Consider the following 20,851-nt stretch of genomic DNA (forward strand, 5'->3'; position numbering starts at 1 on the left):
ATTACGTTTTTCATCGTCATCAAAGATCAAAATAACCATTACTGTTCAAGTTAATTAATTTCCCTAAAGAGATGGATTAAGATGTTTTTGTTTGTTGCGTTCTGATCCCGAACCCTCAATTTTTTAGCGCTAAGCGCGCATGCACAAGCGCTTATTCGGTGTACTTGTACATGTTATTTTCAAATACGTATAATTTATCATTTAATCTCAGTAAATACTTCCTCATGATGTCATAACAAATGCGATTTTTTAACAAACATATAAATTTTGATGATGTAATTTATCAGAATTTGACTGTACAGCTGTTTTCCCTGAAAACTTACAATGCAGTACGGACGTTTGACAATCCTATATCTGTATCTGTATCTCAATGTAAGTAAGTAGGTACATTTTCCTTAACCTTAAATTCCTGTTGATATGGAAACAAACACGTTTATACTTTTATAAATTGATGTGAAAACAAGGAAGATACCATGCTCACTCGGGAGAAATATTAAATGTGGACACGTTTTTCTTTGTAGAGGGATATCATGAAGTGTTTTAAACACAAGTTCTTGTTTGGATTACTTTTAAGTATGTAACAATGGAAAATTAAGGTTTGAAAAAGAAAAAAAAAAAAAAACAAAACAAAAAACAAAAAGCAAAAAAAATACTGAATATTTTCAGAATGTTTTAAAACCATTCTTAAATTGTAGATGTAGTGATACATTTGGAATCGGTTGATGTATCCCTAGACGCTGAAGACGAGAATTTAGGTCAGAGATTGTAAGTACGTTTTCCATTGTTTAAAAAATTGAAATTCTAAATGTAGTAAATTGTTTGAAATTAAGCTAACCCTACATAATAAAATCATCTATAAACTTAATGTATATATATTTGAATATATATTATTACTTTAAAGGAGAATATTCTAAATAGTTTTCTTACAGTCTGAGGAATTTAGAAAACACCTTAGGAAAACTGCGACAAAGATAGAGAACACCACATGTCGTCCATTGCCCCTCACTATAACAGGTTTACAACTCCACAAAAATAGTAAAGCAAATTAGATGCAGTATGATCCAGATCTAAATGTACATTTTCGAAATAAATCGAAAGAGATTGATGATAGATTGATATGAGACAATAAAAAGAATTTTTAAATAGTTCATTGGGATGCATTTTGTAAATGCCTAAGAACTGTGCCTTCATTTTAACTATTTACGACATTTAGATTGCAAAACATTGGACCTATATGGAAGTAGCCTCCAAGAAAACTGCCAAAAAGAAGATGCGCCCTGCTATTCTTGGAATATTGCATTCATTGCAGGAGGGAAGAAATTCATGGTCTTTATAGGATATAATGATGACAAGAAGAGAGATATCAAAGTCACTTGCAATGAATCAGAATCAATAGGTTTGATACATTTGAACAATACAATTTCACGTTAAAGTAGGACTCCGCTTGCCCGCGTGCCAGAAGGGTTTATGAAATCGTTAAAATAAACCCCTCCCCCCGTATAAGCAGAATTTTTTAGCGGGGATTTAATTTTGGCATTATTAGCGAGAGTTCTGAGATCGCTCAAATTAAATATCGCTAAAAAAAACTATGTTTAATTTGTATTAACTTCATTAGTGAGCATTTTAAAGTCGCTAAAATTGCTTCTCGCCTAAAATTAAATACCATGTTTTAAGGACAAATCGCTAAAATTGCATCTCGCGAAAATTTCCACTTATACCTTATAACAATTGAAATTGATCCGTCATTTTTTTTTCTTTTAACATTAAAGATAAGAACAATAAGTTAAAGCAATGCACACCGTCATATAATATCATTTATGTACAATTGACAATGCAAAATAAATCATTTTGATAAAATAATTAATCTGTGGATCTTCTCATTTCCTTAACATTTCCGTATACTGTCGTGACCCCAACTCACAGTAATTGCACTATCGCAGAATTTCTAGAAAAAGCCTTCACCCTCCATTTTCATATAAACAAGAGACTTAGGTATGTTGCTTTAACTATTCATTATCAGTATAAAAAATCCACAACAGAATTAGAAATAGTTATAAATACGATTAATATGTAAAAAGTGATTACATAATATGTGGCGTAATTGATTACATAATATATAACACCTTCTTGTGGTCTGAAACCGCCATGTACTTGATTAAATCTATACTTTAAATTTAATCTAATAAAGTTCAGACCCCATTCATTTATCTCATTATATGTTTCATTGATGTTAGAGCCACACCCCAACAATTTGTACAAGTGGCTTACTTAGCGGTGTTTAAGCATTATCAATATGGAATTCATAAGAGATAGTGGAGATATATTATATAGTGTATGGCACGCCAAATTCAAAACAATGAGCTAATCATGGTTTCACAATCAATAAACAATGTTTATCAGTTGTAAACTATAGTTTACGGACTGCAAATTACACTACTGGCTTTTAAAACCCCTGTCCGTATGAAAATCCACTGTCTTTCTCTGTATCCTACAGCATTTTCACAGTAATCTACGGTATATCTACAGTATGCTACGGTATGCTAGCTCTGTATATACAGTAAATCTCTGTATGCCACTGTATGTATCCCCAGCATGCCACAGTTACATACAGTAGGCCCCGATACGCCTACAGTATGCCACTGTATGGCTACTGTTTCCTACAGACAACTACGGTAAACCACAGTATATGCCCCAGTACGCCCCTGTATATGTTCAATGAAGCAAAAAGAAGAAGTTTACACACTTCCAGAGCACTGTACGGTTACCTAAGATGTGGGATTATCAATAAAGTACACAGAGTTACTTACCTAAGAAATTTTTGAACATTAATTTAAACACATGGTAGTATTTTTTTTTTAATTTTTTGGGAAACTTAATGTGTTCTTTTATTACTCTCAAATAACTATGAAAAATTAATAAACCAATGCTTCAAAGAAAATTTATCTATCAATTTCTTAAATTAATAATTTTTGGTTTGATTTGTTAGTTAATTAATTTATTTATTTATCTTGCAAACTTATTTAATCCATAAAATTGGAGTGACTTTGTAACTTTTGTGAAAAAAAAAAAACAAAAAACAAAAAACAAAAAAAACGTAGCCGGGGTAAATCTTGGGGTTTGTTTTTTAACTTATTGATGTTCTTAAAAACTTTAATCTAATCAATTGCATGAATCAATCTTTGCGTAAAAACTTTTTTTCAATTTCTAAATTGAATATACAAACAAAATTATTAATTGTATACCCGAAAGTTGGATTTATTTGGCTAATTTTATGTAAACAATTTTACGCTAAAATGTGTTTCAAAGTCTTTTTGAAGCATATTTAAATTATTTTTAATTATTTTACTACCGTGTTGGTAATCAAAATAATCGTCTAATTATGCACAATCTTAACCCGTCAATAGCTTTTTGAAACTTTTATTTTGCTTTGTATGAAAAAAATCGGTTCTCATACAAAGAGATAATGTTATTTAACGCAGCTGCAGAGTGGACACGGTCGCTCTCTGTCACAAAATAAACAAGGTATAGTGATCAGTGAAAAAGACAATAGGTGTCATTACTGTGTACCCCATGTCACTGGTAAACAATCAATGGCTTTGAAGTTCTTTCATAATCGTGTTACGGTTTTAAAAACATTTTTTTTTAATCAAATCAAAGTAAAAAAAAAATATGAGATTGCAATTGACAAATTAAAATTGTGCATCATCTGACGATTATTTTGATATCCATCATGGACGTAAAATAACTGAAATTCGCTTTAATATGCTAAAAAAATACTTTATAACATAGTTTAGGATAAAAATATTTATACATAAACCATAAAAATTTTCTTTTTGAGGGATATAAATAATTAATTATTTTGTTGTATTGTCAATTTTAAAAATATAATTAAAAAGTTTGAAATTTTTATTTTTATGGTGATAAATTAATTATTTATTTTATTTATTTACCATTTATTTATTTCTCTAACACCTATTTAATCCATAAATTACTTGGAATGGCTTTTTTGCACCTTTTAGAAAAAAAAAAATTACACAAAAACACACACCTTCACAACAAGAGTAATGCTGCATTTTAAAAAATTTTAGATTTTAAAATAAATTCAATAATTGATTTTTAAATGGTTAGAAATTAAATAAATAAAACTGATTTTAAGCACGTATTTTATCATTGTAAAATGAACAATATATTTATCTATTTATTTTTTAAATTGACGATACAAGCAAATTTATTAATTATAATCCCGAAAGTTGGATTTATTTGGCTTATTTAATGTAAACAAGTTTCCGCTAAAATGTCCCTCAAAGTCTTTTTGAAGCATATTGATACTACTTTTAATTATTTCACTTCCGTGTTGGATATCAAAATAATCGTCTCATAATGCACAATCTTAATCCGTCAATAGCTTTTTTGATACTTTTATTTTGTTTTGATTGAAAAAAAAAACCGGTTCTCTCACAAAGAGAAAATGTTATTTCAAACAGCCTCAGATAGGACACGGTCGCTCTCTGTCACAAAATAAACAAGGTATAGTGGTCAGTGAAAAAGACAATAGGTGTCATTACTGTGTACCCCATGTCCCTTGTAAACAATCAATGGCTTTGAAGTTCTTTCATAATTGTGTTAGGGTTTTGAATACCGATTTTTTTTAAATCAAAACAAAGTAAAAATATGAAATTGCAATTGACAAATTAAAATTGTGCATCATCTGACGATTATTTTGATATCCATCATGGACGTAAAATAACTGAAATTCGCTTTAGTATGCTAAAAAAATACTTTGTAACATAGTTTAGGATAAAAATATTTATACATAAACCATAAAAATTTTCTTTTTGAGGGATATAAATAATTAATTATTTTGTTGTATTGTCAATTTAAAAAATATAATTAAAAAGTTTGAAATTTTTATTTTTTTGGTGATAAATTAATTATTTATTTTATTTATTTACCATTTATTTATTTCTCTAACACCTATTTAATCCATAAATTACTTGGAATGGCTTTTTTGCACCTTTTAGAAAAAAAAATTACACAAAAACACACACCTTCACAACAAGAGTAATGCTGCATTTTAGAAAATTTTAGATTTTAAAATAAATTCAATAATTGATTTTTAAATGGTTAGAAATTAAATAAATAAAACTGATTTTAAGCACGTATTTTATCATTGTAAAATGAACAATATATTTATCTATTTATTTTTTAAATTGACGATACAAGCAAATTTATTAATTATAATCCCGAAAGTTGGATTTATTTGGCTTATTTAATGTAAACAAGTTTCCGCTAAAATGTCTCTCAAAGTCTTTTTTGAAGCATTTTTATACTACTTTGAATTATTTCACTTCCGTGTTGGATATCAAAATAATCGTCTCATAATGCACAATCTTAATCCGTCAATAGCTTTTTGATACTTTTATTTTGTTTTGATTGAAAAAAAACCGGTTCTCTCACAAAGAGAAAATGTTATTTCAAACAGCCTCAGATAGGACACGGTCGCTCTCTGTCACAAAATAAACAAGGTATAGTGGTCAGTGAAAAAGACAATAGGTGTCATTCCTGTGTACCCCATGTCCCTTGTAAACAATCAATGGCTTTGAAGTTCTTTCATAATTGTGTTAGGGTTTTGAATACCGATTTTTTTTAAATCAAAACAAAGTAAAAATATGAAATTGCAATTGACAAATTAAAATTGTGCATCATCTGACGATTATTTTGATATCCATCATGGACGTAAAATAACTGAAATTCGCTTTAATATGCTAAGAAAATACTTTGTAACACAGTTTAGGATAAAAATATTTATACATAAACCATAAAAATTTTCTTTTTGAGGGATATAAATAATTAATTATTTTGTTGTATTGTCAATTTAAAAAATATAATTAAAAAGTTTGAAATTTTTATTTTTTTGGTGATAAATTAATTATTTATTTTATTTATTTACCATTTATTTATTTCTCTAACACCTATTTAATCCATAAATTACTTGGAATGGCTTTTTTGCACCTTTTAGAAAAAAAATTACACAAAAACACACACCTTCACAACAAGAGTAATGCTGCATTTTAGAAAATTAGAGATTTTAAAATAAATTCAATAATTGATTTTTAAATGGTTAGAAATTAAATAAATAAAACTGATTTTAAGCACGTATTTTATCATTGTAAAATGAACAATATATTTATCTATTTATTTTTTAAACTGACGATACAAGCAAATTTATTAATTATAATCCCGAAAGTTGGATTTATTTGGCTTATTTAATGTAAACAAGTTTCCGCTAAAATGTCTCTCAAAGTCTTTTTGAAGCATTTTTATACTACTTTGAATTATTTCACTTCCGTGTTGGATATCAAAATAATCGTCTCATAATGCACAATCTTAATCCGTCAATAGCTTTTTTGATACTTTTATTTCGTTTTGTTTTGTTTGACAAAAAACGGTTTTGTCACAAAGAGAAAATGTTATTTCAAACAGCCGCAGATAGGACACGGTCGCTCTCTGTCACAAAATAAACAAGGTATAGTGGTCAGTGAAAAAGACAATAGGTGTCATTACTTTGTACCCCATGTCCCTTGTAAACAATCAATGGCTTTGAAGTTCTTTCATAATCGTGTTACGGTTTTAAAAACCGTTTTTTTTTTCAATTAAAACAAAGTAAAAATATGAAATTGCAATTGACAAATTAAAATTTTGCATAATCTGACGATTATTTTGATATCCATCATGAACGTAAAATTATTGGAATTTGTTTTCATATGCTTAAAAAATACTTTGTAGCATATTTTAGGAGAAATAATTTTCATATAAAAATAAAACTAAAAAAATCAATTGGGGTGTGTGTATATTTAATCACTTTGTTGTCTTGTCAATTACAAAATAAATAAATTATTTTTTATTTATTTTGTTTATCTATGTATTTGTAGATGAATTGATAAACAAATAAATAAATAAGATAAATAATTAGTTCATTTATTAATTTTGTATTTCTAAAGTCATTCATTTTATTTAATTTTCACCTAACCCTTCACCTTATTTATTTTGTGCCGAGTTTACTATGCAGCTCTGTATTTGTCAAGAAATAGATTGATTTGTTTTTAAAATGATTAATTTCATGCCGTTAATTAATCTTATTTATTTTTTCAAAGAAACTATATCAATTTTAAAAACTACAATTTTCCAAAATTCAGCATTACCCCGGCCGTGTTTTTTTTTAAAGTTCAAAGTTACTCCAAGTATTTTATGGATTAAATAGGTGTTTGCAAAATAAATAAATTAATAAATTAAATAATAAATCAAACCAAAGAATAATTAAATAATTAATTTTAAAAATTGATAGATAGATATTCTTTCAAACAACAATTTATTAATTTTTCATAGTTATATCAGAGTTATAAAAGAACACAATTAGTCTCTTAACACTTTAAAAAAAAATACTACCATGTGTTTAGATAAATGTTCAAAAATTTCTTAGGTAAGTAGCTCTGTGTACTAAATTGACAATCCCACATCTTAGGTAACCGTACAGTGCTCTGGGAGTGTGTAAACTTCTTCTTTTTGCTTCAATGAACATAATTATACAGGGGCGTACTGGGGCATATACTGTGGTTTACCGTAGTTGTCTGTAGGGAACAGTAGCCATACAGTGGCATACTGTAGGCGTATCGGGGCCTACTGTATGTAACTGTGGCATGCTGGGGATACATACAGTGGCATACAGAGATTTACTGTATATACAGAGCTAGCATACCGTAGCATACTGTAGATATACCGTAGATTACTGTGAAAAGGCTGTAGGATACAGAGAAAGACAGTGGATTTTCATACGGACAGGGGTTTTAAAAGCCAGTAGTGTTATAGTTAACATCGTTAATCTATATTTTACATCTGTAAACCATAGTTAACGCATCAATCTATGTTTAACAACCGTAAACTATACTTAACACCGAAAACTATCATTTGCGATTGCAAAACATAGATTATCTGATAAATACAGTTTGACGATTTGTAAACTATGGTTTACAACTCTTAACTATAGTTAACGATCATAAACTATAGTTTACAGACGTGAATCTATGTTTATCAACAAAATCTATTGTTAAGGTTTTATTACAGACAGATAAACTTAGATTAGCATTCGTAAACTATAGTTAACAACCGTTATATATAGTTTTACAGATGAAAACTATAGTTAACGAATTGTAAACTATAGTTCACAGTTTGTAAACTATAGTTTACAGTCGATAAACCTAATTTATCAATTGTTAAACTAGGTTTAGCTCATTTTTGTGAATTTGGCGTGCCATAATAGTGTGTCTGTAAATTTTAGCATTTTATCTCTAAAGAGCTCTTTTAAATATTTTCTTCAGTTAATCTTAAATGCCGTTGCATTTGTTTAAAATTACTTGTATGGCATTTTTGAATATGTTGTAGAAAAAATGAGGACAAATGGTACTACAGAAATGGATAACGAACAGGAGCATATGACGACGGTATCAATTTCTGGTATATGCCTTAGTCATCTCAGTAGCATAATTTATATTCGTATTCAGTATTATTAGAATAAGTTAGAAAAAACATGTCCTTTTACGGTAAATATTTCAGAAGGGGTATATAATCCATCAACAAGGAGAAAACAGCCCCCACCAACTGACAATTCTATTCTGGAAACTGACGATGGCAAGGATTCAGGTACAATAACAGCAAAAATGGGGCATTGAAATTTGACGATTTCACAAAATCACAAATCACAAAAATTTACCAATATCAACAATATAAAAACTAACTTTATATACAACCATTCCCAAAGACAAAGAGTCCAGAGGTAAATATCATTTACAGCTGCTTTTTCCAATGAAAACGGAACTCTTAAATTTACTAACCTTGTCATTAGTCTTTTGCAAAATTATTTTGTTCAGAAAATATTCTTATTGTACACACAAGCACTCTTAAGCAAGCCCATTTAAACAGTCAAGACTGATTAAAAGTAAAGGATGATAACTTTCAATATTCAATCAGTCAACTTGACTGAAAAAAGTAATGTCTTTCTTCATTCTTAAAATACATCTTTATAAATTGTACCAGAACTTATAAAATTTTCATTAAGAAAGAAAACGAAGTTTAATGTTTGGTATAACGTGGTTTTCCCTTTTTTATGTTTCTTTATATTTCAAATCCAATGAGAATGTCAATCATTACAATGTTTTAGAGCGATGCTAAAAATTATACTTTTTTAAATGATAAAACATTTTTAAGTTGTGAAGTTTTATTTACAGCATCGGTGATTGAAAATACTTCAGACGAAGAAATGGAGACTGGTGGTGATAAAATGGAAGAAGGTTTCGTGCAATGTAAGCATGTTCATATTCTAAATCGAAGTAAAATATTTTGAACATCTCTCAGTGATAGAATGGAAAATATTTTAGGTAATCATGAGCGATCAGAAAGGAATCCGGGTAATTTCTCCCCATCACACAAGAATGGAAATGTAAATAATTATATAAGACCAGATTCAAAATGGGGTGAAATGACCCAGGAAGGAGATAGAAATGACCTACCGTGAAATGACCTACCGTGAAATGGTAGGAGAGAGAAATAACCTGGGAGAGAAAAAAAATTAGAGAAAAATGACCTGACACCATAAGAAAGGGATAAACTTAGTTTTCAACTCTTTTTAGAAGTTATTTGCGCCACATATATTTGACCTGACGGAGAATCCTTTCAATATAAAAATATGATTTAAATGAAATTATAGTTAAACAATATCGTTTTCTTCAGGCTGGAAGGAATATACACGAAAAATATTAAAACGATGTAGGAAAAAGTTGGATCGCAATGATAATTGTGCACAAAGCATCTACAAAAGAAGACTATTTTATCAAACTCTTTAAACCCAAACTTAATTGCAAATGATACTGTATATTTTATATTTTGAAATTTCATTTGTATAATGTGTGAAAGTTAGTGCAAGATTTGTACATTAACAATTACACCAACTTAACGCTACCTACATCTATTATGACGTCACAATGAACTTGATGCTTTTGACGTTACCAGGTAACCTACCTGACATTTGTATAACTGCCTGAAGAGCCGAACATGGCGAAAGTGCTTGCAGTATATGTTTTGTGATATTTTTGGATTTTTACTTTTAAATATGCCAAAAACTGTACCGATTCTTCATTTTGTTTTGAAATTATATATATATATATATATATATATATATATATATATATATATATATATATATATATATATATATATATATAGAAAGTAACGAAGTTTAAAACTTTTAATCGTAGAATTTGATTTTAAGGTTAAAAAGGCCAAAAACCCGGTATTTTAATTTTTCGGGACCGCTCGCGATAATTTGCCATTAGCATAACTATTATGACTTGTATACCATTTCTTCACATAATAATCTAATAAAATTTTTTGACAAAATGACTTAAATTTATATTTCCCATAACAAATAACAAAGAATTTTTAATTTTCAGTAATTTTCTTGATTTCTGTATAAATGCAAACTATGAGTTCTTTCCATTCACAAAAAGCTTTTTACTACATTCACATGCATCTTTAAGTAAAGGAAATTCTATGGACAAATTTTCAAATCTCTACTTACTTTTAATTAACAACCTGACGATATCATGATGCAGAGGGAACCTTCCCAATTCAGACAATGCTGCAAAACTTGTGCTTTCATTATGAACGCCGAGGATATATTTACAGAATTTAATATTTACTGAAGTCGCCTTCAGCGACACTGAATTTTAGCGTGTTTCTCTGGGAACGAGTAAAGTAAACGTTCCCACGTACATAGAAATATATAGTATCTTTCGATATTTCGTCCTTTGTACACAAGGATCAAGATAACTATTACGTTTTTCATCGTCATCAAAGATCAAAATACCCTTACTGTTCAAGTTAATTAATTTCCCTAAGGAGATGGATTAAGATGTTTTTGTTTGTTGCGTTCTGATCCTGCAGCGGTTATTCGGTATACTTGTACATGTTATTTTCAAATACGTATAATTTATCATTTAATCTCAGTTAATACTTCCTCATGATGTCATAACCAATGCGATTTTTTAAGAAACATATAAATTTTGATGATGTAATTTATCAGAATTTAACTGTACAGCTGTTTTCCCAGAAACTTGCAATGCACTGTACGGACGTCTGACAATCCTGTATCTGTATCTCAATGTAAGTAAGTAGGTACATTTTCCTTAACCTTCCTGTTAATATCGAAACAAACACGTTTATACTTTTATAAATTGACGTGAAAACAAGGAAGATACCATTCTCACTCGGGAGAAATATTAAATGTGGACACGTTTTTCTTTGTAGAGGGATATCATGAAGTGTTTTAAACACAAGTTCTTGTTTGGATTACTTTTAAGTATGTAACAATGGAAAATTAGAAAACAAAAAAAAAGAAAACAAAAAAAAAACTGAATATTTTCAGAATGTTTTAAACCATTCTTAAATTGTAGATGTAGTGATACATTTGGAATCGGTTGATGTATCCCTAGACGCTGAAGACGAGAATTTAGGTCAGAGATTGTAAGTACGTTTTCCATTGTTTAAAAAATTGAAATTCTAAATGTAGTAAATTGTTTGAAATTAAGCTAACCCTACATAATAAAATCATCTATAAACCTGATGTATATATTTAAATATATATTATTACTTTAAAGGAGAATATTCTAAATGGTTTTCTTACAGTCTGAGGAATTTAGAAAACACCTTAGGAAAACTGCCGACAAAGATAGAGAACACCACATGTCGTCCATTGCCCCCCACTATAACAGGTTTACAACTCCACAAAAATAGTAAAGAAAATTAGATGGCGTATGATCCAGATCTAAATGTACATTTTCGAAATAAATCGAAAGAGATTGATGATAAATTGATATGAGACAATAAAAAGAATTTTTAAATAGTTCATTGGGATGCATTTTGTAAATGCCTAAGAACTGTGCCTTGATTTTAACTATTTACGACATTTAGATTGCAAAACATTGGACCTATATGGAAGTAACCTCCAAGAAAACTGCCAAAAAGAAGATGCGCCCTGCTATTCTTGGAATATTGCATTCATTGCAGGAGGGAAGAAATTCATGGTCTTTATAGGATATAATGATGACAAGAAGAAAGATATCAAAGTCACTTGCAATGAATCAGAATCAATAGGTTTGATACATTTGAACAATACAATTTCACGTTAAAGTAGGACTCCGCTTGCCCTCGTGCCAGAGGGGTTTATGAAATCGTTAAAATAAACCCCTCCCCCCGTATAACCAGAATTTTTTAGCGGGGATTTAATTTTGGCATTATTAGCGAGAGTTCTGAGATCGCTCAAATTAAATATCGCTAAAAATAAACTATGTTTAATTTGTATTAACTTCATTAGTGAGCATTTTAAAGTCGCTAAAATTGCTTCTCGCCTAAAATTAAATACCATGTTTTAAGGACAAATCACTAAAATTGCATCTCGCGAAAATTTCCACTTATACCTTATAACAATTGAAATTGATCCGTCATTTTTTTTCTTTTAACATTAAAGATAAGAACAATAAGTTAAAGCAATGCACACCGTCATATAATATCATTTATGTACAATTGACAATGCAAAATAAATCATTTTGATAAAATAATTAATCTGTGGATCTTCTCATTTCCTTAACATTTCCGTATACTGTCGTGACCCCAACTCACAGTAATTGCACTATCGCAGAATTTCTAGAAAAAGCCTTCACCCTCCATTTTCATATAAACAAGAGACTTAGGTATGTTGCTTTAACTATTCATTATCAGTATAAAAAATCCACAACAGAATTAGAAATAGTTATAAATACGATTAATATGTAAAAAGTGATTACATAATATGTGGCGTAATTGATTACATAATATATAACACCTTGTGGTCTGAAACCGCCATGTACTTGATTAAATTTATACTTTAAATTTAATCTAATCAAGTTCAGACCCCATTCATTTATCTCATTATATGTTTCACTGATGTAAGAGCCACTCCCCAACAATTTGTACAAGTGGCTTACTTAGCGGTGTTTAAGCATTATCAATATGGAATTCATAAGAGATAGTGGAGATATATTATATAGTGTATGGCACGCCAAATTCACAAAAATGAGCTAATCATAGTTTCACAATCAATAAACAAGGTTTATCGGTTGTAAACTATAGTTTACGGACTGTAAATTATAGTTAAGAACGTTAATCTATATTTTACATCTGTAAACCATAGTTAACGCATTAATCTATGTTTAACAACCGTAAACTATACTTAACACCGAAAACTATCATTTGCGATTGCAAAACATAGATTATCTGATAAATACAGTTTGACGATTTGTAAACTATGGTTAATAATCGTAAACTATAGTTTACAGACGTGAATCTATGTTTATCAACAAAATCTATTGTTAAGGTTTTATTACAGACAGATAAACTTAGATTAGCATTCATAAACTATAGTTAACAACCGTTGTATATAGTTTTACAGATGAAAACTATAGTTAACGAATCGTTAACTATAGTTCACGGTTTGTAAACTATAGTTTACAGTCGATAAACCTAATTTATCAATTGTGAAACTAGGTTTAGCTCATTTTTGTGAATTTGGCGTGCCATAATAGTGTGTCTGTAAATTTTAGCATTTTATCTCTAAAGAGCTCTTTTAAATATTTTCTTCAATTAATCTTAAATGCCGTTGCATTTGTTTAAAATTACTTGTATGGCATTTTTGAATATGTTGTAGAACAAATGAGGACAAATGGTACTACAGAAATGGATAACGAACAGGAGCATATGACGACGGTATCAATTTCTGGTATATGCCTTAGTCATCTCAGTAGCATAATTTATATTCGTATTCAGTATTATTAGAATAAGTTAGAAAAAACATGTCCTTTTACGGTAAATATTTCAGAAGGGGTATATAATCCATCAACAAGGAGAAAACAGCCCCCACCAACTGACAATTCTATTCTGGAAACTGACGATGGCAAGGATTCAGGTACAATAACAGCAAAAATGGGGCATTGAAATTTGACGATTTCACAAAATCACAAATCACAAAAATTTACCAATATCAACAATATAAAAACTAACTTTATATACAACCATTCCCAAAGACAAAGAGTCCAGAGGTAAATATCATCTACAGCTGCTTTTTCCAATAAAAACGGAACTCTTAAATTTACTAACCTTGTCATTAGTCTTTTGCAAAATTATTTTGTTCAGAAAATATTCTTATTGTACACACAAGCACTCTTAAGCAAGCCCATTTAAACAGTCAAGACTGATTAAAAGTAAAGGATGATAACTTTCAATATTCAATCAGTCAACTTGACTGAAAAAAGCAATGTCTTTCTTCATTCTTAAAATACATCTTTATAAATTGTACCAGAACTTATAAAATTTTCATTAAGAAAGAAAACGAAGTTTAATGTTTGGTATAACGTGGTTTTCCCTTTTTTATGTTTCTTTATATTTCAAATCCAATGAGAATGTCAATCATTACAATGTTTTAGAGCGATGCTAAAAACTATACTTTTTTAAACAATAGAATTCCAATGATAAAACATTTTTAAGTTGTGAAGTTTTATTTACAGCATCGGTGATTGAAAATACTTCAGACGAAGAAATGGAGACTGGTGTGATAAAATGGAAGAAGGTTTCGTGCAATGTAAGCATGTTCATATTCTAAATCGAAGTAAAATATTTTGAACATCTCTCAGTGATAGAATGGAAAATATTTTAGATAATTATGAGCGATAAGAAAGGAATCCGGGTAATTTCTCCCCATAACACAAGAATGGAAATGTAAATAATTATATAAGACCAGATTCAAAATGGGTTGAAATGACCCAGGAAGGAGATAGAAATGACCTACCGTGAAATGACCTACCGTGAAATGGTAAGAGAGAGAAATAACCTGGGAGAGAAAAAAAATTAGAGAAAAATGACCTGACACCATAAGAAAGGGATAAACTTAGTTTTCAACTCTTTTTAGAAGTTATTTGCGCCACATATATTTGACCTGACGGAGAATCCTTTCAATATAAAAAATATAATTTAAATGAAATTATAGTTAAACAATATCGTTTTCTTCAGGCTGGAAGGAATATACACGAAAAATATTAAAACGATGTAGGAAAAGGTTGGATCGCAATGATAATTGTACACAAAACATCTACACATCTGAGGACTCTACTAAGTCTCCTGGAGAAGGTATGTTTTGAAAATATTTTTTAAAATTTTTTAAAACTTCCTTAGTTTGCTTTTCAGATATAACTTATTTTTTTTGTTTTGTAACAAAATTTGTGTGTAGTAAGCGTTTTAAAAGAATCTTGTATCAAATGTCCATTTTTACGTATATACTCCCTCAATTTTAAGGCATTCTGGTGATCACACATCTTCTAGCGGCTGCAATAGGCTGTGGAATTTTATATCTGGTTCTGAAAAAGATAGGAAGATTAAGGTAAGATACTTGTTTAAATCTTTTATTTCACGATAATTTGTTTATTGTTAATAAATTAGGGAATAACTATCTTATAATTGGTTTTTGCGACCGTTAATCCTGATTTAACGGCCCCAACTGTGTTTTACAGGCGATGATATTCCCATTCTAATACAATTTATTCGTTTGGCATGAAGTTGATACATGTATGTGTGTCTTATGTTAAATTTTAATAATTATAAAAACGCCATTGAATGTTGTGATTTTGCGTGGCTCTATTTTGACTTCACAACTATAATCTCTCAATCTTGTTAATGACCCTTTTACTGTCACAACATTTATTTATCAAAATGAGTTGCAAAAGAAATCCAAACTAAAAGTCAAAAAAAAAACAGATGACTTCATTATAAGTACTACAATAACACTATCTCAATTTAATTTAACAGCTCTATTGAATCTATCACTCGGTATTATTTCGAGATTTGAAGTCCACATTTCTTAAATCCTCTGTTCCATACATTGGCCTAATGTTAGCCAGTTTAATCAGTGTAATTAAGTGGAAGACTGACTTTTTTCATAACAGTTGTAAGACCATTATTTACAAATTGATTTGTCTACGTCGTGTTTCCTTTTCCGTCACGCTGCAGATATTACATGAACCGGTCGTCATGGGATGCTTACTCCTCTATGGCAACTCATTCCATCCATGGTGTTTTAGAGGTCTTCTTTGGTTCTGTTCTCCTTATTTCTGTCGTTTAAATGGACTTTTGAACTTGAACAGCCGTTGAATGCTGTTCGTTTTGTAATTTTTTCATTTCAAAGGAATGATGAATGAGATATAGTAAATAACCTGATTTTGTATAAAAGGGCTAAAGTGATCGGACATGTATGTACGTTGATGCTTTGAGAACGTCGTAGTATAGGTAGAATCAGGTAATAAAAGAGAGTTGAATAAAAATTCTATCTTTTAATTTATTTTTACAACAAAAATGCGAAAAATAAATCAGAGGGCAATAAGGGCTATACTAATTCCTCTTACAGTCAACAGAAAAACACGTTTCGAATCAGTATCCCACCAATAATTCACGAACACATTGAGGGGCCGTATCATGAAGTGTGAAGCAAAATGGTGAGATCTCTCAATCATAAATCTCACTTATCGATTGAACAAATCTACCCCCTCAATACTTAAATGATGATTTTGGATTCTCTTGTAGTCTGGAATTCATTTTGATCATCAAACAAAATCAAATTCTTTCACGAAATCTATCCCTTCATCTGGTCGGAAGCTTTCCAAACTCCCGGAGATTTCACAAGAGCCTGAGAGAGATGAATATTATAACCTGATCCCTCAGACCGGAAAAGATGGTTCACAGACAGATAAAAATGTGAAATATACAGGATTAAACCCAGAAGATCGTGAGAAAGAGTTAAAAACTGAGGACAGCACAAATTCTGACAAGTTAGATTACAACCTAAAGACGTCTTTTCCTTCTGCAGACAAAACTGATGACTATTTCGTTCTTGATAAATCTACTGATATGGATCTCAAATGATGTTTTTATGAGCAAATCATCTGTGATGTTTTATAACCTAAAATAAATAAAATATTTACAATAAATATATGATATGAATGCGTCAAGCAATGCTGTCGATAAGAAATATTAACGGAGCTAAGTTTTAACATTCTATGATTTTATTTAAATTATATTTATTTTGCACTCGCCAGATAAATATATCAAACGAGGATACTTATCGCTGGTATATATATATTTTATATATTCTAAACACAGAAAGGATTACCGATTCTATACTGGCTGTCATAGGACACAGTAGAAAAAAAGTATGAATATGCAGAGTCTATCAGGGGCACAGGCTCTGCACCTCGGGTTTTCCTTCAGCACATTCACAATTTAATATACTGTCAGGAGATAACCAGTTTTGTTATTAAACCAACTATCGTTACTAAAATGAAAGATTATAAGGTTTCAATCCAAAACTATTTAAATAGTAAGTAAATAAATTTAATTTAATTAAGCCAAAAAATGTTGTATTTTACACCTTAACAATTGTTTAAAGACATACTTATTTCATCATATAAGATTCATAATGAATAACAAATACTAAAGAGCATTGATCGAAATATTTAAGAATTCAAATTTCAACAGGCTTAAGCATCACATGTGTTTGTGAATTAAGAACTCGCACACTTATTCCAGAATGATTTTCAAACCATGGCACATTTATATTATATTATGTTATTAACAAAAAGTATCCTGCTCGTAATAACATGGAGTACAACTCCTCCCGGCAATCGCAGGCATCCTTAATTTCGTAGAAAATACTATACTTGTCTGTAACATTTATTTTTTTATTTCCATTTTTAATTAATATATTAGCTATAAATAATATGCCTGTCTACATTTATTTTTGTATTTAAATCAAGACGGGGGATTTTGTCTCACGATCGATTCCACCTGGTAATTCTACCAGCTGTCTACGTAACTGGTTTCATTTATTGTTTCCCGAAAAAAGCAAAAGGGATTTTTTTCCCACATACTATTGGAGATTCTTATTTTTGCTTCAAATGGAAGTGGAGAAAAGCAGATGCTTTGCTAAGTGTATGGGTTTCTATGTATTTTTAATTATAAGATTACCAAAAATCAGTTAAAATTATTTTACTTATATTATCGTTAACGAAATCAAAGTTTATAACATCCATTATAAGTACATGAGATGTCCTTAGTAATTGATGAGTTTTGTGGGTAAAACTCCGAAAAGAAAAAAAAAAACCCTCATCTAATAATAAAACATTCATTTACAACAGTCTAAAAAAAGAAAGTATCAAATATTAATTATGCCGAGTGGCCAATTACAACCCTTAAAAACCAATTACATATACACAAGGACACTTCCACCAATCACAAAAATTAAAATTAAAATCACTACATCTTATAACTGATTGTGAGTTGAGCCTGATCTCTTTTGTCTTTATGAATGATGAAAATGGTAGGTTGTTGGAACTGGATTAAAAGCCTAATTATTCGAGAATTATTTTTTTTCTATTTGTGTTTTGCTTTTAGACAATGACCTTTGTTCCATGTGTATGACACTGCACTTACATTCATTTATCTCCGTAATGATTTGTTTTTTTTTTCAAAAAAGATCATTCTTCTCTACTAAAAGGAAAATATATTAATCATTTTTGCTTACAGTACTTAATAAACGATTATAACTGATCAATTCCATCGATCCTTTACTATGGTTTGACCTAGTAATAGGTACTTAAAAACAAGTACCTATTTCCAAGTAACTCTTGAATTTTGTGAAATCATCATGAAATATTGACGGTTCCCCAAAAGATAATTTGCAACATATGACTTATAAAAAGCATATCTATGTAATTTGAAAATAATACCTTTTAACAATCTTCAAATTAAAAAATTACAAAAAGATAAAGGATAATGTAATGTAGGGTAATTGTTAATTATAGCTTGCTAGTGTTTAAAGTTCAAACTGCGCACAATACAATTTCTAATTTGTCGGATTATTGAAACTTAAAAAAAGATGTTGAAGATGTTTGGCAATGTATTTTTATTATTATTTTTTGTAACTTAATGAATGCATTAAATCAAAGAAAAAAAACCCCAGAAATGTATTTTCCTGATGATATGGAACTTTTTTTTTCAAATGTAACTATATTTACACTTCCTTCCTCATTTTAACGATGAAATGATCTTTTGATTCTGTTCTTTTGGGAAACATACTTTGTTAAAAAACAGGAATAAAACAAAATAGGAAGTGTGACGTGCAAAAAAGTGTTGCGTTGTAGGAAAACAGGTCGTCATGATATGTGCGAATCATAATTGTTTGGAAATATTATTTTGTAAGTTATTGGTGTTGGCATAAACAAAATCGTATGTAAAAATGAATATTTGCTTTCTCTATTTTTATGAATTCTTTTTCTTGATAGATATGATGACTCTATGGAATGCAGGGGCAATCAGAAATGATACTGAGTATGATAAATGGCTAATAAATAAGTTTAATTTTTTTAACTTTTATAAACACTTGATTTCCTGGATATGATACTGGTAACTTCTTATTTTAAGGAAAAGAAATATTTATGTATGCTATTGAGACACCTCGCCAAAAAAATTGAAATTTCTTTTTATAATGAAAGACCAGAGAATTAATACATACAACGATTAGAAAGATTGCAGAAATATGGAACAGTTCATGTATTGCAGATTTTCTAAACACCAACATATCTGATAATGGTAAGTTAAGATCTCCGGAACTATTCAGTCTCTTGTTCATAAAAATAAACCATTTTAAATTTAGTTTTACCTATTTTACTGGATATACCCAATTTTCGCTTTTCCTTTAATGTAACAATACAATTCCACTTTTTTAAAATTAATTAATAATTTTTGATGAAGCAATATGTACATATAAAACTCTATAACCTCCGTATGGTAGATCAAGTGGAAGGTTGCTAAAATAAATGTCTTCCATTATCGGTTCAAAACCTATCAATAAATTTTTCACATGTATGTCAAAAAGGTTGAAAATAAACAGGCCTAAGGAACGTGTACACAGGGAATATGCCTGTGAGTTATGAAAGGTCTAGCAGAACCTAGTTGGCAAAGGTTAAAGATTTTTAACATGTAGGTCAAACCCCGAGGTCTAGGTGAAAAATGTATCGAAAACAAGGTCTTGACACTAGAAAAACACATAATATTTAAATTCCGAGCTTCAAACATTTAAAATTTATGACAAAGGTTTCAGTGGTTGGAATAGTTGAAACTCCATGATTTTTTGTATTTAAAGACATGTCTTGTCTCAAGATATTTACATATAAAATGCATTTTCAGTATATGGAAGCCATAGATTCCAATAAACAAAAGACTTTGACGGTAAACAGACAAACAGAGAAACGCCAAGTGAAACAGAAAAAAATACAGAAAAACAGACAGAAAAGACAGAAAAAATACGATACCCCCCCCTTTCAATTTTTTTTTTCTACAATGGGGAATTCAACTGTACAGTTTCAGTTTATAACTTCTTTCAACTGTTTTTAATTGACTTTCATTATTTTTTTCCACAGCACCATTTTTAACTACTGCAGTGGTTAGGGCCTCTGCTCTAGAGTCGTTAAGTCAGGAGTTGATCCTTACCTCACGGGTTCGAATCCCACTGTGGGACGTGTAGACTTGTCCATCGGATGAGACCGTATAAACCGAAGTCCTGTGTCGCAGTATGTGCTGAAATGAAAAAGATCCCTCCCTGCTCAATGGCCCTGAGTGCCGAGTAAAGGACAAACTTTGCAGATCTCCACCGGCAAGTGGAGGC

The 20,851-nt window shown here is 29.8% G+C and overlaps 3 protein-coding genes across 4 annotated transcripts in view; all 3 read left to right on the plus strand.

Moving 5' to 3' along the window:
* The window catches only part of LOC134270679 (uncharacterized), a 43,502-nt gene that overhangs the window by 4,493 nt on the left and 18,158 nt on the right, over nt 1–20,851 (plus strand). The window lies entirely within an intron of this gene.
* On the plus strand, nt 477–9,896 carry LOC134270680 (uncharacterized). The gene is made up of 8 exons (XM_062752925.1): nt 477–573; nt 696–765; nt 930–1,014; nt 1,214–1,396; nt 8,440–8,511; nt 8,611–8,697; nt 9,282–9,356; nt 9,784–9,896. The coding sequence occupies exons 4-8, from the start codon at nt 1,324–1,326 to the stop codon at nt 9,894–9,896; spliced, it is 420 nt and encodes a 139-aa protein (XP_062608909.1). The 5' UTR covers nt 477–573; nt 696–765; nt 930–1,014; nt 1,214–1,323.
* LOC134270677 (uncharacterized) lies at nt 11,262–17,127 on the plus strand. 2 transcript variants are annotated; one of them, XM_062752922.1, is made up of 11 exons: nt 11,262–11,410; nt 11,505–11,574; nt 11,737–11,822; nt 12,022–12,204; nt 13,793–13,864; nt 13,964–14,050; nt 14,649–14,722; nt 15,151–15,267; nt 15,433–15,517; nt 16,538–16,625; nt 16,714–17,127. In XM_062752922.1, the coding sequence occupies exons 1-8, from the start codon at nt 11,368–11,370 to the stop codon at nt 15,178–15,180; spliced, it is 645 nt and encodes a 214-aa protein (XP_062608906.1). In that variant the 5' UTR covers nt 11,262–11,367; the 3' UTR covers nt 15,181–15,267; nt 15,433–15,517; nt 16,538–16,625; nt 16,714–17,127. The 2 variants fall into 2 exon arrangements, with proteins under 2 accessions (XP_062608906.1, XP_062608905.1); XM_062752921.1 differs by having other exon boundaries at nt 16,538–17,127.

The sequence above is a fragment of the Saccostrea cucullata genome, unplaced genomic scaffold (genome assembly GCF_032062105.1).
Source record: "Saccostrea cucullata isolate Sc308-1 unplaced genomic scaffold, CSIRO_AGI_Scuc_v1 ctg2879, whole genome shotgun sequence".
Lineage (NCBI taxonomy): Eukaryota > Metazoa > Mollusca > Bivalvia > Ostreida > Ostreidae > Saccostrea > Saccostrea cuccullata.